The 15380-nt window shown below is 40.0% G+C and overlaps 1 protein-coding gene across 4 annotated transcripts in view; it reads right to left on the bottom strand.

Annotated features, from left to right (window-relative positions):
• Window positions 1-15380, bottom strand: part of MYRFL (myelin regulatory factor like) — a 125435-nt gene that overhangs the window by 89294 nt on the left and 20761 nt on the right. For all 4 annotated transcript variants that reach the window (XM_058682142.1, XM_058682141.1, XM_058682140.1 and 1 more), the window contains exon 2: window positions 2389-2479. In XM_058682142.1, the coding sequence (XP_058538125.1) occupies window positions 2389-2479 (91 nt within the window). The remainder of the gene's footprint in view (window positions 1-2388; window positions 2480-15380) is intronic.

The following is a 15380-nucleotide window of genomic DNA, read 5'->3' on the forward strand; positions in this document are numbered from 1 at the left end:
AAATATATCTCTTAAAGATAGTGTAGTATTGGCAAAATGATAGGCACAGAGATCAATGGAACTGAATATTTGTCTAGATATAGATCTACATAAATATGGCCAATTGATTTTTTGCTAGATAAAAAATACTACTGATTTTTTACTAAAAGTAATTCAATGGAGAATGGTTATTAAACAAATAAATCTGGAATAACTGGACATCCATACACAAGGAAATTAATCTCAACTTATATCTCAAACTTTACACAAAAATTAACTCAAAATGGATCATAGGCTTAAAAGTAAAATATAAAACTCTAAAACTTTTAGAAGGAAACAAGAAAATTTGGGGGAACTTAGAGTAGGGAGTATCTATATTGCATAGATATAAAGCTTAAACTGTATAGGAAAAAATGGATAAATTGGACATTATAAAAAGTTTTAGGGGCGCCTGGGTGGCTCAGTCCAGTTGAGCATCCGACTTTGGCTCAGGTCATGATCTCACAGTTCGTGAGTTCGAGCCGTGCATCGGGTTCTGTGCTGACAGCTCAGAGCCTGGAGCCTGCTTCAGATTCTGTGTCTCCCTCTCTCTCTGCCCCTCCCCCGCTCATGCTCTGTCTCTCTCTGTCTCTCAAAAATGAATAAATGTTAAAAAAAATTTTTTTTTAATTTTTAAACTTTTGTTCTGGGAAAGACACTGTTAAAAGAATGAAAAGTTACAGACTGGGAGAAAATATTCACAAATCACAAATCCAATGAAGTTCTTATACACAGAATATTTAAACAATTCTCTAAACTCAAAGGTAAGAAAACTTCAATGGGCATAAAATTTGAACACTTTACCAAAGAAAACATACAAATAGCAAACAAGCACATTAAATGATACTCAACATCATCCATCATTAGGAAAATGCAAGTTAAAACACAGTGAGATACCACTATAGAATGGCTTTTTATTACAGAACAGCTATAAGAAAAAAATTTTAAACTGATAATACCAAGAACTGGCAATAAAGAGAAGCAATTGGATGTCTCATATGCTGCAGGTGGTAATGGCAAATGGTATGGCCACGCTAGAAAATTTGGCAATTTCTATAAAGTTAGGCTTACACTTAAAATACGACCCAGGAGTCTTTATTCTAAATATTACCCTATAGAAATTAAAACTCTTGGGGCACCTGGTGGCTCAATCAGTTGTGTCTGACTTTGGCTCGGGTCATGATCTCAGCTTGTGAGTTTGAGCCTCGCATCAGGCTTTGTGCTGACAGCTCGGAGCCTGGAGCCAGCTTCAGATTCTGTCTCCCTCTCTCTCTGCCCCTCCTCCACTTGCACTCTGTCTCTCAAAAATAAATAAACATTAAAAAAAAAGAAATTAAAACTCTTGACCACATAAAAAACTGTGCATTAATATTTAAAGAAGCTATTTGTAATTGTCCCAAACTGGAAATAATCCAATGGGCAAGTGGATAAACAAAATGTATTATAAACAGTCAACAGAGTCTTTCTCAGCAATAAAAAGGAATGAATTATCGATCAAAGACTTTATGCTTAGTGAAAGAAGCCATACTAAAAATGTTATATACCATAGATTTCATTTATGTAACATTCCAGAAAAGCAAAACTATAGGGACAGAGAACAGATCAACTGTCACTAAGGTCTTGGGATGGGTGATAAGTTTCCCTTATGAAGCATCAGGGAAATGTTTCAGGTGAGGGAGCTATTGTTTGTGCTGATCATGATAGCAGTTCTACAACTCTATGAATTTGTCAAAACTCACAAAACTATATACAGGATAAAAATTTAATATTACTGTATGTAAATTAAAAATAAAAGAAAGCTGAAGTAGCTATGCTATTATCGGAATATAAGAGCAGAAATCAATGAAATACAAAACAGAAAAATGATTAGAAATATAAATTTAACCAAAGCTGGATCTTCAAAGGGTTTGAAAAACTGATGAACTTCTTGCCAGATGGATCAAGAATAAAAAGACACAAATTGGTAATATCAAGAACAGCAAAAGGATCATCACTACAGATTCTATAGACATTCAAAGTAAAATAAGGGAATATGATGAATAACTTTATGCCAGTGAATTTGACAACTTAGAGGAAATCAGTAAATTCACTGAAACACAAAAACTGCCTAAGCTGACAACTACCAATAGATAACCTGAATATCCCAGTATCTAGTAAAGATATTGAATTAGAAAGGGAGGACCTTCCTATAAAGAAAACTCCAGGCCCAGCTGACCTCACTCAGTGAAAACTGCCAAAGATTTATAGAAGAAACATCAACTCCATCCATGCCTTTCTGGAAAACAGAAGAGGAGAGAACACTTCCTAGCTCACTTAACCATCTCATAACTTTTAAAACATCAAATGGAGAGCAGTACTTTCATTACTTACAAGGCCCCCAGATCGAAATCATTGCCCAAGAATTCCTCCAGCAGACTTGTATCCAGCGTCGGGTTCCCCAGACTGTCACTGGTCCCGTGAGCTGCGAAGGCAAATTGAAAATCTTGAGATTCATGAAGATTTCAGAATGGCTAACAGCTAAAGATATTGACATGGCTACACCCAAGAATTTTAAAGCAACTAAATGGCATAATACATTTACTGAGAGTGTGATCTTTCTTCCATTCAAATATTTCCTTAGAAATCTTTTTAGATTTACTCTCCTTCCCCGCCTGTCTAAGGCTGGTGTAGGTACCCTTTTTATGTGCCTCCATTAACACCCTGTGCTTTGCCTTATACACTATTATAATTGCTTGTCTTTGTGGCTGTTTCTCCATCTAAAGTCTTTAGGAGCAGGGGTGTTGTCCTTCTTAAAGTAGCCACATGAATCTATGATATAAAAAAGGCAGCAATAAACATTTATGGGATGGATGTATGCATATATGGATGGATGATGGATGGATGAATGGATGGATGAAAGGAAGGAAGGAAGGAAGGAAGGAAGGAAGGAAGGAAGGAAGGAAGGAAGGAAGGGAGGGAGGAAGGTGGGATGGTTGGGCAGATTATTTCCAGTTAAGCTCAACAAGAAGTTCAGTATCTTGCTTCACATTTTTGTTAGACTTCACAAAATGTAACACAGTATTTCTATCCTTTTCCTTGATTTAAAAAAATGAAAATAAACTTACTGGTTTCTTTCTGATAATAATAAAGATGTTAGAATTTAAAAAGAATATAAAACATAGGAATATATAATAAAGAAACAAAACAATATTTGTAGAAATATTTGTAGAACAATTTGTAGAAACAATATTTGTAGAAAATATTACTCTATACCTAGTAAATTCAGGAGAAAAAAGTGACAACAATTCAAAATAACTGGAAAACTCAATAAAGTAGTTGATTAAAAGTAAAAACATAATTACCTCCTTACACACAAAAAATAACCAATCAACTATTCTGATAAATATAGTGCAGAAGATTCCATTCAAAATGACAAAAAGTATAAAATACCTAAACATATATTTGGGGACAATATTAAAAAAAAACTCTATGAGGGGTCATAGGAAGAGATTTGAACAAATGGAAAGACATTGATCTTAGACTAAAGGATTCAGTATCATAAAACTTTTACTAGACATTATTGATAACATCTGCCAAACCCATACATTCATTTTCTAAGAACTTTACCCTTGTGAAAATAGTCTCTAGCAGCCATATTTGTAACACAACCTCTACAGGCACCTGAATCAGGAAGAACCAATCCATTGGCTAGCCAGTGACCAATTCAATTATTTCTCCTAAGAATTTGAACTAGATTTTATTATTTTTAAAAAATATTTACTTATTGGACTCTTAAAAACTGAGAACAAACTGAGGGTTTGGGGGGGTGGGAGGGAGGGGAGGGTGGGTGATGGGTACTGAGGAGGGCACCTTTTGGGATGAGCACTGGGTGTTGTATGGAAACCAATTTGACAATAAATTTCCTATATTGAAAAAAATAAAAATAAAAAATAAATGTTTACTTATTAACTTTGAGAGAGACAGAGTATGAATGAGGAATGGACAGAGAAAGACAGAGAGAGAGAGATAATCCCAAGCAGGCTTTGTGCCATCAATGCAGAGCCCAACACAGGACTCAATCTCACAAACCCTGAGGTCATGACCTGAGCCAAAATCAAGAGTCAGATGGTTAACTGACTGAGCCACCTAGGTGCCCCGAACTAGACTTTAGAGCTGATGATTGAGATTAAGTCATATAATTATTAGGCAAACTAGAGTAATAGTCTAAATATCTCCATAACATTAACCCAGGTCCTTCTTGATTTTTTAATCCTTACTAAAGCCTGGTTGTTTGACTTTTACTCCAATTAGATGACAAACTCTTGCATATACCCTATTAACCCCTTTGAACTGGTTTGTGTGTTGCCTGAAATTAATCCCCGAATTAGAGTGTTCTGAAGTTCTTCTAGAAGAATAAATAGTCAAAAATCACCAGAAAAATTATGGAGGAGGAGGTAAATAAATATTGAGAAATACATGCAAGGACACATCAAAGGATGTAGGATATATCCAGGATATATCAAGAAATATCACATATACATGTAACATATTAGGACTTTAAGTACACAATAAACAAATCCTTTGACAGCAGTGAGAAAAGAGTGATTATTCAATAAAAGTTTTGGGGAACACTGGTTAGACATATGAGGGGTAAAATATGGATTATTTTCCTACTTCCACACCAAAATTCCAGATAGAGCAAAAATTCCAACATAAATAAATAAAACTATAGAAAGAAGTGTGAGTTAATACTCTTATGATCTTGGGGTACCTGGGTGGCTTAGTCACTTAAGTGTCATACTTCAGCTCAGGTTATGATCTCATGGCTCATGGGTTCGAGCCCCATGTTGGGCTCTGTGCTGACACCTCGGAGCCTGGAGCTTGTTTCAGATTCCGTGTCTCCCTCTTTCTCTCGGCCTCTCCCCCACTCGCACTCTGTCAATCTCTCTCTCAAAAATAAATAAACGTTAAAAAAATTTAAAGAATATATTCTTATGATCTTAAGATAAATGTTTCTCCAAACGCAGCCTAAAAGCCAAAAATTATGATGAAAAAGATTGATAAATTTAACTTTGTGCATTTTTTGAGAGGGAAAGAATTTTTAACAATTTATTTTGAAATAATTTCAAACCCAAAGAGAAGCTACAGGAACTCACTTGCATCCTTCACTTATATTCACCAATTATTAACTTCGTGGGTTTTTTCCTAGGCACAATTTAATATATAACACGTCAACTGTCTAGCCCTCACACCAAATATTCCTCATGTAATCCAGTTCCTTGTATTCTTCCAGGGGCAAGGGACGCTCATATTCAGATCACAACACTAGTGACAGGAGGACCATTGTATGTTTAGCTTTTGGCTTTCTACTTCACCAATTAAAACAAAATTTTTAAAATCTTGAGCACCTCCCAAATGGGAAACATTAATGGATATCAGAGACAGGTGAAAGAGAGGGAGGAAGAAAGAGAAGAGGAGGGAATGAGAAGAGAGATCACCCACTTTTTTCAGTGACATAAACTAAGAGGGAAATAGATGGAAGATATTCTTAAGTGTTGCGATGGTGAGAAATGACCTCATAGTACATACTGGAGTTTAGTCTTGAGTGAGATGTTAAAGAAAGAATAGGATGGAGATGAGCAGGGGAAGACATATTCGTTCTATCACTGATTCAACTAATATTTATCAAGCACCTACCGGGGCACCTGGGTGGCTCAGTCACTTGAGCAGTTGAATGTCTGACTTCAGCTCAGGTCATGATCTCAAAGTTGGTGAGCTGGCTCGCTGCTGTTGGTGCAGAGCCCGCCTCGGATCCTCTGTCCCCCTCTCTCTGCCCCTCCCCTGCTTGCACTCTTCTATAAAAAAAAAAAAAAAAAAAAAAAAAAAAAAAGCACCTACCAAGAGGGGGGTAAAACAGACAAAAAGACAAATTCCCTCAGGGGGCCTGAATTCTAAGGGAGGGAAAAGTGGCATCAATGGGGGCCAGGGGAGGACTGATGTGACATATAAGAAACAATAAGTAAACAGGATATTTTCATAAGAAAGTGAAACAGAGTGATATGATAAGCTGCAGGCTTATCATATCAGAAGGAAAGAGTTCCTTCTGATTGGAAGGGCATCTCAGAAAAGAGCCAGCCATGCAAAGACCAAGAGCAGTGCATGGAAGGCAGAGGAGAACAGGAAGGGCAAGAGCACAGGGCTGGTTTGAGAAACAATTCCAGGGTGGCTAAAGCACAGGAGCACAAGGAAGGGGCCAGGGGAGGTGGTCAGAGCAATGGAAAGTCTTTTGAAAGCGATATGATATGCTTGACATCTTTAAAAGTTTTCCTCCCTACAGCCACTGTGACAAACAGTATGGAGATTCCTCAAAAAATTAAAAATGGAAATACCATCTGATCTAGCAATTCCACTATGGGTTATTTACCCAAAGAAAATAGAAACACTGATCTGAAAAGTTATAGGGGCACCTGTGTGGCTCAGTCAGTTGAGCATCCGACTTTGGCTCAAGTCATGACCTCGCAGTTTGTGAGTTCAAGCCTCACGTTGGACTCTCTGCATCGGTGCAGAGTCTGCTTTGGATCCTCTGTCCCCCTCTGTCTTTGCACCCTCCTGATCGCTCTGTCTCTCTCTCCAAAATAAGCATTAAAAAAAATAAAAGATACATGCAACCCTATGTTTACTGCAGCATTATTTACAATATCCAAGATATGGAAGCAACCTAAGTGTCCATCACTGGACTAATAGATAAAGAAGATGTGGTATATGTCTACAACCGAATATTACACAACCACAAAAAGGATGTGATAGTGCTATTGGTGACAACATGGATGGACCTAGAGGGTACCATGCTAAGTGAAATAAGTCAGACTGAGAAAGACAAATACCATATGATTTCACCCATGTGTGGAATCCACAAAAAATAAATGAATAAACAAAAAGAAAAAAAAGAAGGCCATTCTGGTTGCTTTGTGGGAAAGGACTATAAAGGGATAAGAACAGAAGGAAAATGAAGTCCAGGGCTATCATAGCTGTCCAGGGACATTCAGAGGTAGCTTGGATTTTTGACTCTGAGCCAAGGCAAAGAGAACCACTTTACCTAACTCATTAATCCTCATAAAAGCCCTAGGAGGTGGACACTAATGTTTCCAGCTTACACAGAAGACAAAGTGGTTGCATAGGTAACTAGCTTGTCCAGGGTCTCACAGCTAGTAAGTGGTATGCAGGGAATCCAAGCAGGCTGCCTGATTCCTGAGCATGCGCCCACTCCCCTCCCCACCATCACCACCCCATCCCATGCTCCAAATTGCAGACAGGACTGACTTGCTTCTACTACTTCACTGGGCTTTGGTCAAGCCAATTGCTAAGAGAAGCAGATGGAGGGAAGGATCTGTTTAATTTCCCACTGAAGCCCCTGCTGGTGTCCCATCTGCTTTATACAGTGTGCTCGTGTGCACACACACACATACACACACACACACACTGCCCCGGCAAAAATTGGAGGTGGCCAACAGATGCTAAGACCTGACCAATGTATCACTTGCTTTCTATGACCCATGCTCCCCCACCTCCATCCCCCAGGCAGAAATAGGAGATGGTCCACAGCTCCCAGGACCTGCCCCATGTAGCCTGTCCAAACACTTTAATGAACAAGGAGAGTTGATCCCCGCAGTAGCCAACTTTCTCTAGGACTCTAAAATCACATCTATTCCTTCCAGACTCAAAGGAAATTACTCAACAAGATAAATCCATACTGTCAGATAAAATTGTTTTCAGAAGTCTTTACACGCACACAGGGAAACTCTTAAATGACTGTTAAATAAATCTCATGCTTTTAAAAATAATCACTTTGCTATAAATGTCTTAAACACTTATTTATTACACCCAAGCCTGCAGAGATGGCATTGTTAGGCAGCCCACCCCCTGTCAGGGAGGCTTGCTTTCAAGCCTGGATTCTACCCTTTTCTACATTTGTCTTTTGTGGCTGTCACCATCCTGCTCAAAACGGGAGAAGCTGCCCAGGCCTCCTGGGAATGCCAGAGAACTGCCCTCTTTATTGCTCTCAGAAAGAAAGCCCTTCTTCACCCTAGGTCTCTGCCTCCCCTTCTAGGCACAGCGACAGCTGACACATGGTAACTTGTCCTGCTACCCTTCGGCCTTGGACAGACAAGAAAAAAACACATAGTTAGGGGATCAATCCACTAGGGATTAGCACAGACAAGTCCAAGTTGAATACACAGGACTTGTTAGGAAACAATACTTCTCCAGAAGTGTGAGTAGGGAGCAAGAACCTTCCTTTTATTTATTCTGCTTTCTCCATCCACCTGCCCATCCACCACCCACCAGTCCTTTCCTGTTACCTTCTGATAGACTCCCTTCCCACATCACTTTCCTCAACCCAGATGCCACCTGTCCCTTCCTTTACTGACTCTTTCACCTTTTGTCCTGCAGCATCCCTGTCCAGAGCACTCAGACAACAGCCAAGATGACAACATTTGTCTATTACAACAACTCTAGGTTTGTTTTTTTTTTCAGTTGAGAGAGAGAGAGAGAGAGAGAGCACGAGGGGCAGAGGGAGAGAGAGAATCCTAAGCAGGCTCCATGCTCAGCCTGAAGCTCAAGGCAGGGCTCGATCTCATGAACCATGAGATCATGACCTGAGCTGAAATCAAGAGATGGTCACTTAACCAACCGAGCCACCCAGGTGCCCCTAGGTTTTTAAAAGATTCTAAAAAGAAACAGTGAAGATCCCCCTAAATGGTTGCCCTTTGGGTTTAAACATAAAGATAGTTTCCCTATGATACACCAGTGTTCATGAGAAATTCAAGCAGAAATGCTAATGAGTACTCCAAAGGAGGAGTAGGAGGGGTAGGAGAAGAGAAGATGGAGGAGAGGAGGAGAAACCAAATTCTCTCATTTGCTAAGGACATTTTGTTTTGAAAATAAAGCTGGATTATATATATACATACATCTATACAGATGTATATATACATACATCCATGTACATACATGTACATACATACATCTATACAGATGTATGTATATACATACATCTGTATAGATGTGTGTGTGTGTGTGTGTATATATATATATATGTATGTATGTATATATATATATATATATATATATATATATATACAATTTATTGTCAAATTGGTTTCCATACAACACCCAGTGCTCATCCCAACAGGTGCCCTCCTCAATGCCCAGCACCCACTTTCCCCTCTCCCCCACCCCCCATCAACCCTCAGTTTTTTTTCTCAGTATTTAAGAGTCTATTATGGTTTGCTTCCTTCCCTCTGTGTAACTTTTTCCCCCCTTCCCCTCCCCCCTGGTCCTCTGTTAAGTTTCTCAGGATCCACGTATGAGTAAAAACATATGGTATCTGTCTTTCTCTGCCTGACTTATTTTACTTAACATAACACTCTCCAGTTCCATCCACGTTGCTACAAAAAGCCATATTTCATTCTTTCTCATTGCCATGTAGTATTCCATTGTGTACATAAACCACAATTTCTTTCTTTTTTCTTTTTTTTTTTTAACGTTTTATTTATTTTTGAGACAGGGAGAGACAGAGCATGAACAGGGGAGGGTCAGAGAGAGGCTCCAGGCTCTGTCAGCACAGAGCCCGACGCGGGGCTTGAACTCACGGACCACGAGATCATGACCTGAGTCGAAGTCGGCCGCCCAACCGACTGAGCCACCCAGGCGCTCCTAAACCACAATTTCTTTATCCATTCATCAGTTGATGGACATTTAGGCTCTTTCCATAATTTGGCTATTGTTGAAAGTGCTACTATAAACATTGGGGTACAAGTGCCCCTATGCATCAGCACTGTTGTATCCCGTGGGTAAATTCCTAGCAGTGCTATTGCTGGGTCATAGGGTAGATCGATTTTTAATTGTTTGAGGAACCTCCACACTGTTTTCCAGAGCGGCTGCACCAGTTTGCATTCCCGCCAACAGTGCAAGAGCGTTCCCGTTTCTCCACATCCTCTCCAGCATCTATAGTCTCCTGATTTGTTCATTTTAGCCAGTCTGACTGGCCTGAGGTGGTATCTCAGTGTGGTTTTGATTTGTATTTCCCTGAGGAGGAGTGACCTTGAGCATCTTTTCATGTGCCTGTTGGCCATCTGGATGTCTTTAAAGCTGGATTTCAAATCTAATGTCAGTGTTTAGAGCCACAGCCAATTCAGAGTTAGATGAGAAAAGATGGTATTTCCAATCATTAATTCACTACTTTTTCCATTCATTTATTCAATATATACTTAGTGTCCACTTTGTGTCCGGGAATAAAATCAGAAATGAGTTCACAATCCAGTGAGAGGGACAAGAAAGTCAGCTAGAGCCGTACGAGTTAAATGTTAGGATGGGTGTAGACATGAATACTATGGGAGCTTTCAATTAGGCTGGCAGGGGTGGGAGAGGGGAAGGACTCCTTGTAGGTGACACTTGAGAGGAATTTTTAAAGATAAGTAGGTAGTTATTAAGAAAAATTCTAAGAACAGAGAAGAGCATGTGCAGATGAATTTATAAAACCAGCAGCAGGACTCCTGTGGAAATGTGCCAATAGTATGGCCAGAGCCAGGTAAAGAACACGTCAGAGACGGAGACAATGCCTGTTGCAGACCCTGGTGAAAGCTGAATGCACTTCTGTTCCAACCCCTGTGGTTGTGTGGTGTGTGTCTGTCTCACTAACCTCTAAGCCTCTCTAGGGGATAAACTGCCTCTTTCGTACACATCCTAGAACAAGGGCTGGAACCTTCTTAGGCCTAGCTATTCAATAAATATTGCATCTGTTGGATAAGTAATAAAATTTGAATGAATAAATGTGATGATGAAGAGTGGAAGGGGTATCTAGAGAAATTAACAGACACCAGATCATGAAGCTTCATAGGTACCAAGGTAAGGAATTTATCTTGAAAGTTATGGAGACATTGCAACATTTCCATCAGAGGGGTAATGTGAGCAGGTTTATAGTTTCTTGCTGTTGGGAGACTGGCTTGAAGCTGAGCGAGACTAGTCAGGGATGCTGCCAACATGAGCCTTCCCTTATTAAATCACTCAACACACCTGCTACGGACCAGGAAGAGTCCCAACTGCTAGAGACACAAAGACGAAGAGGCCTTAGTAGTTAAGGGTCCTGGTTCTACAATCAGGCCTGGGATCAACTCTGGCTGTAGATTTGTGCAACCAGCTGTTCAACCTTGGGCAAATCATGCAGCCCCTCGGTGCCTCAATTTCCTTACCTACAAAATGAGGATAATAGGAGCATCTACCTCATAGGATTGTTCTGAAGATTAAATTTTCTTTCATGGTTGTTTATTTATTTTGAGAGAGAGAAAAAAACAGAACACGAGCAGATTAGGGACAGAGAGGGAGAGAGAGAATCCGAAGCAGGTTTTGCACTGTCAGCGCAGAGCCTGATGCGGGTCTCAAACCCACAAACCATGAGATCATGACCTGAGCCAAAATCAAGAATCAGATGCTCAGCCAACAGACCCAGCCAGGCACCCAAAGATGAAATGAGATAATGCATTTAAGATGCTTAGCATAGTTCCCAGCTCAATAACTACTACCCTTTGTCAGTACTATCAGTTTCTGTGCTCAGCAAGTTCACAGATTAGTGAGAAAGACTGACATAAACACATACCACAGCAATGTGATATGACAACAGAGATGTACATATGGCATTATGGGTCACCTAAATGACCTAATAAGAACAAAAAGGGGCCAGGCAAAGCTTCCAGGAATAGGGGTCCATGAGGCTAGAATTGTTAGCAGGGACAGATCCTGGGGTCTTAAATGCCATGAAACTCTGATCCAGTATAGCAGCAGCGGGGAGGGGGTGTCGGGAAGGTGGAAAATCCCTGGTGTCCTGGAGCCAGCTTGTACAAGCGTGTGCACATCTCTTCCCAAACCCCTATTTGCTGTGTTGTGTTAGCAGCTTGCAATTGGCCACGAGGGAGGGTTTACACCATGGAAATTGGCAAACACTACAAATTGGGAATTCTTTCCCCAAAGAGTTGATTGTTGAATGTTCACCAGCACACCACTGGATGAGAGTAGTATTTGAGAAGGGATACCTACTGGACTTTGTGACTGACTGGAAGGAAGCTAGATAATTCTCTAGTCTAGTCTAGTTTTGGTGATTGGGTGGGAGGTTGTGCTCATGCTTTGAGGTAAGAAATATGAGAGATTTGGGTGAGGAGCCTGAGAAGGAGCTTGGAGATTTCATCTGCTCGTGTCATATCATCCTGTTTTTGCACTCGGAGACAGAAGGGAGCAGCAGGGCACTGATCCCAAGAAAAACTCCACCTAATGACCTAGAATCATTGGAGTCTCCCCAGTTCCCCTTGCACAGGAAGTCCTACATTGATCCAGGAAGAATCTAATCAGTTCTTTTAACCAGAGGGAGCATGACCCATTGTTGGAAATGTGACCAAATTAAAAGACTGTCTGGACTTTAACATGATATGAATCACCTGAAATTTATGTGCCTGATAATCAAACGATAAAATAAAAATTAACCTTTATGCAACTTGAGTAAATAAATAGTTCCAGCACATTGTGTAACAGGATGGCAACGCCCACACGGGGCTTCCAGAACTGTCACAGATGCAAAATTCTAGAAAGGGTCACTAAAAACTTGGCTGCCGGACTCTTACGAACAGCAGAAGACATTGAAGAGTCTTCATGTGCCCACCAAAAACTAGCCAGGTGGGTGAACTTCATTTTCTTGCCTGTCCAGCTGCCTGAGACTGGCAGATCAGGAGACTCTCCATGGAAATGTGTATCCTGACTTCAACTGGACACTTAACAGAATTCTTAATTCATTCAGCATTTGATAAATATTTAATGAAGTGTGTATATGCTAGGCACTGGGTATACAATAACGAGCAACACTCAATCTTACCCTCAAGGTGAGGGAGGGGCACAGGAAAAAAAAACAAAAAACAGGCAGCACCAACATAGTGTGGTAAGTCAGGCCCAACGAGATACCTGGGGGGCTTCCAATCCAACGTGGGGAGGGGCAGTCAAAGATGGTTGTATTTGTAGCTAAGATGGAGAAAGGTGTGGAAATTACATTAGCGTTAGGTGAACTTATACCTGGGAGAACAACTGTACCCCACCATGGTAACCGAGAGAAAAATCCTAAAATTCAGCACAAAATGACTCTGCTCTCATCCTTGTCAATAAGGGTATTTGTGATTTTTAGAAGTATAAAGAAGGCAAATTGGCCAAGTATGGAGATGGCCTAAAGGAGGTAGGCGGGGCACAATATGTTTTGAAAGAGTCAAGTCGAATCTCGATGACTGGGTTGATGGCTAACTTTGACAAGATGACATTCAGCAGGTGTAGCATTAAGCTCTACATTGACTTTTTAAATTATGTAAATAGGAGATGGGGAAACTTGGCGTATGAGTGAATAGGTGAGATGAATAGGTGAGACAAAGTTCCTTTCGTTGGGTCATCATGAGGAAGTATTGGGAAGACAAACTAATGTTGAATTATACTAATAAAATCACTGAGTACAGAAGTAGGATGGTGAGGTCCCTGTTCCTCAATGCATAGGTCCAGCCATGATGACCTGGGCCCCATAATTTCAGAGGAATGTTGACAAATAGGGTGTCTAAGGGAGATCCAACAGAGTGGGAAAGAATCACAAATCAAGCCACATGAGAGATGGTCAATGTAGAATTATAATAATAATAATAATAATAATAATAAATACTTGGTAGATTTGTTGAGCACTTTTTGGGTACTGATAACATGCTAACAATTTTACATTTCTTTCTCATTCAATCCTCATAATAATTTTATTCTATCAAATAGGTCCTATTATTATCCCCATTTTTCAGAGGAGCAAATATTCTTAGCCAGCTTACATAACTTGTTCAAGTTGCAATAACAAATTGTTCTTGCACGGACTCAGGTGTTTTCTACTATACCATAATGAATGTGTTCTTGAACAACCTTGCTTTCTGCAAAATCATGTGAAAGAATGTAGGAAAGTAGGGTTGGGACAAACCACTCAAAAACTAACAGAAATAATAACATTCCTAATAAAAATGTAAAGGACATGTCAAGTTATTAATATTGTTAGGTGCTTCAGCAAATAGAGAAACTTACCCTTTATAAAAAGGATGATGGAAGAAGGTTGCAAAAAAAAAAAAAAGTTACAGCTGCTGAATTATGAAGAGAAGGGGAGAGAGAGGAGGAATTTGAGAATGTGATAACTGGTTTAAATCAATTACATTAGAGCCTACCCTTCCTCAGCTCAAGGACTCTCCTCTCTCTAAAGAGATTAAGCTTCTGCCCGCAGAAAAGAAGGTGGCTGGACCACTACTGGGAAGGCAGCTTATAGCATCTGCCATATACAGCTTAAGAATGTAGTAGATCTATGATCTTTCAGCACTAACGTTATTATAATTCCATATGAATGTGCCCAATTTGCTTTTTCACAAACTCAGGAGCCATTCAGTGTAAATAATAAATGATTGCTCAGTACCTTTGGAGAGCTGCCCTTGTGGTGATTTGCATAGCTTCTCAGTGAATAATCTAAAAATTTGCCTGGGATTTAAAGTAGGTGAAAATGGTCAGTCTATTGCATCACGTGACCTCAATTTTCATGAAAGTATTTCAATGTCTTCATTAGTTGCTTATCAAGTTCACACTTCTTTTCCTCTCAAATTAGTGATTTGAAATATAAATTAGGCAAGATCCTCTGGACTTTCTGGGGGTCTGGGAATCCATTTTTCAAGGAGTTTTGGAACCTTACAGCTGAACTTCCTCCTAGCCCTTCACCATGAGGATTAAACTTTTATGCTTTGTCAATTTTCTCTTCAATAGCATATACTAACATTAATATATACAGGAATAAATAAATCATGATCAACTGCATGTTAACCAATACTAATTTTTAACTGTGGAAGATACATTTGGGAAACAGAAGCTGAAGCCTTTCCTTCTTTTTTTTTAATGTTTATTTATTTTTGAGAGAGAGAGACAGGCAGGGGAAGGGCAGAGAGAGAGGGAGACACAGAATCTGAAGCAGGCTCCAAGCTCTGAGCTGTCAGCATGGAGCCTGACGCAGAGCTTGAACTCAAGAACTGTGAGATCATGACCTGAGCCGAAGTTGGATGCTTAACCGACTGAGCCACCCAGGTGCCCTGAAAACTTTCTTTTAAATGGTATAGGAACACATCAAGGAATCCCATTTGTTTTACGTTGAAGATTTTGAAGAATTATTGTTCTGGTTTGGTCTCATGTTGCCAAGGGCCAAAAAGGAGGAAGAAGAGGAAAAAGGAAAAAGACGAAGAGGAAGACACCCCACAGGAAGGTCAGCTAAAGTGGGGATGTCCACCCACAGTCTTTGCGGGTGG

This window comes from Neofelis nebulosa, chromosome 8, assembly GCF_028018385.1.
Source record: "Neofelis nebulosa isolate mNeoNeb1 chromosome 8, mNeoNeb1.pri, whole genome shotgun sequence".
Lineage (NCBI taxonomy): Eukaryota > Metazoa > Chordata > Mammalia > Carnivora > Felidae > Neofelis > Neofelis nebulosa.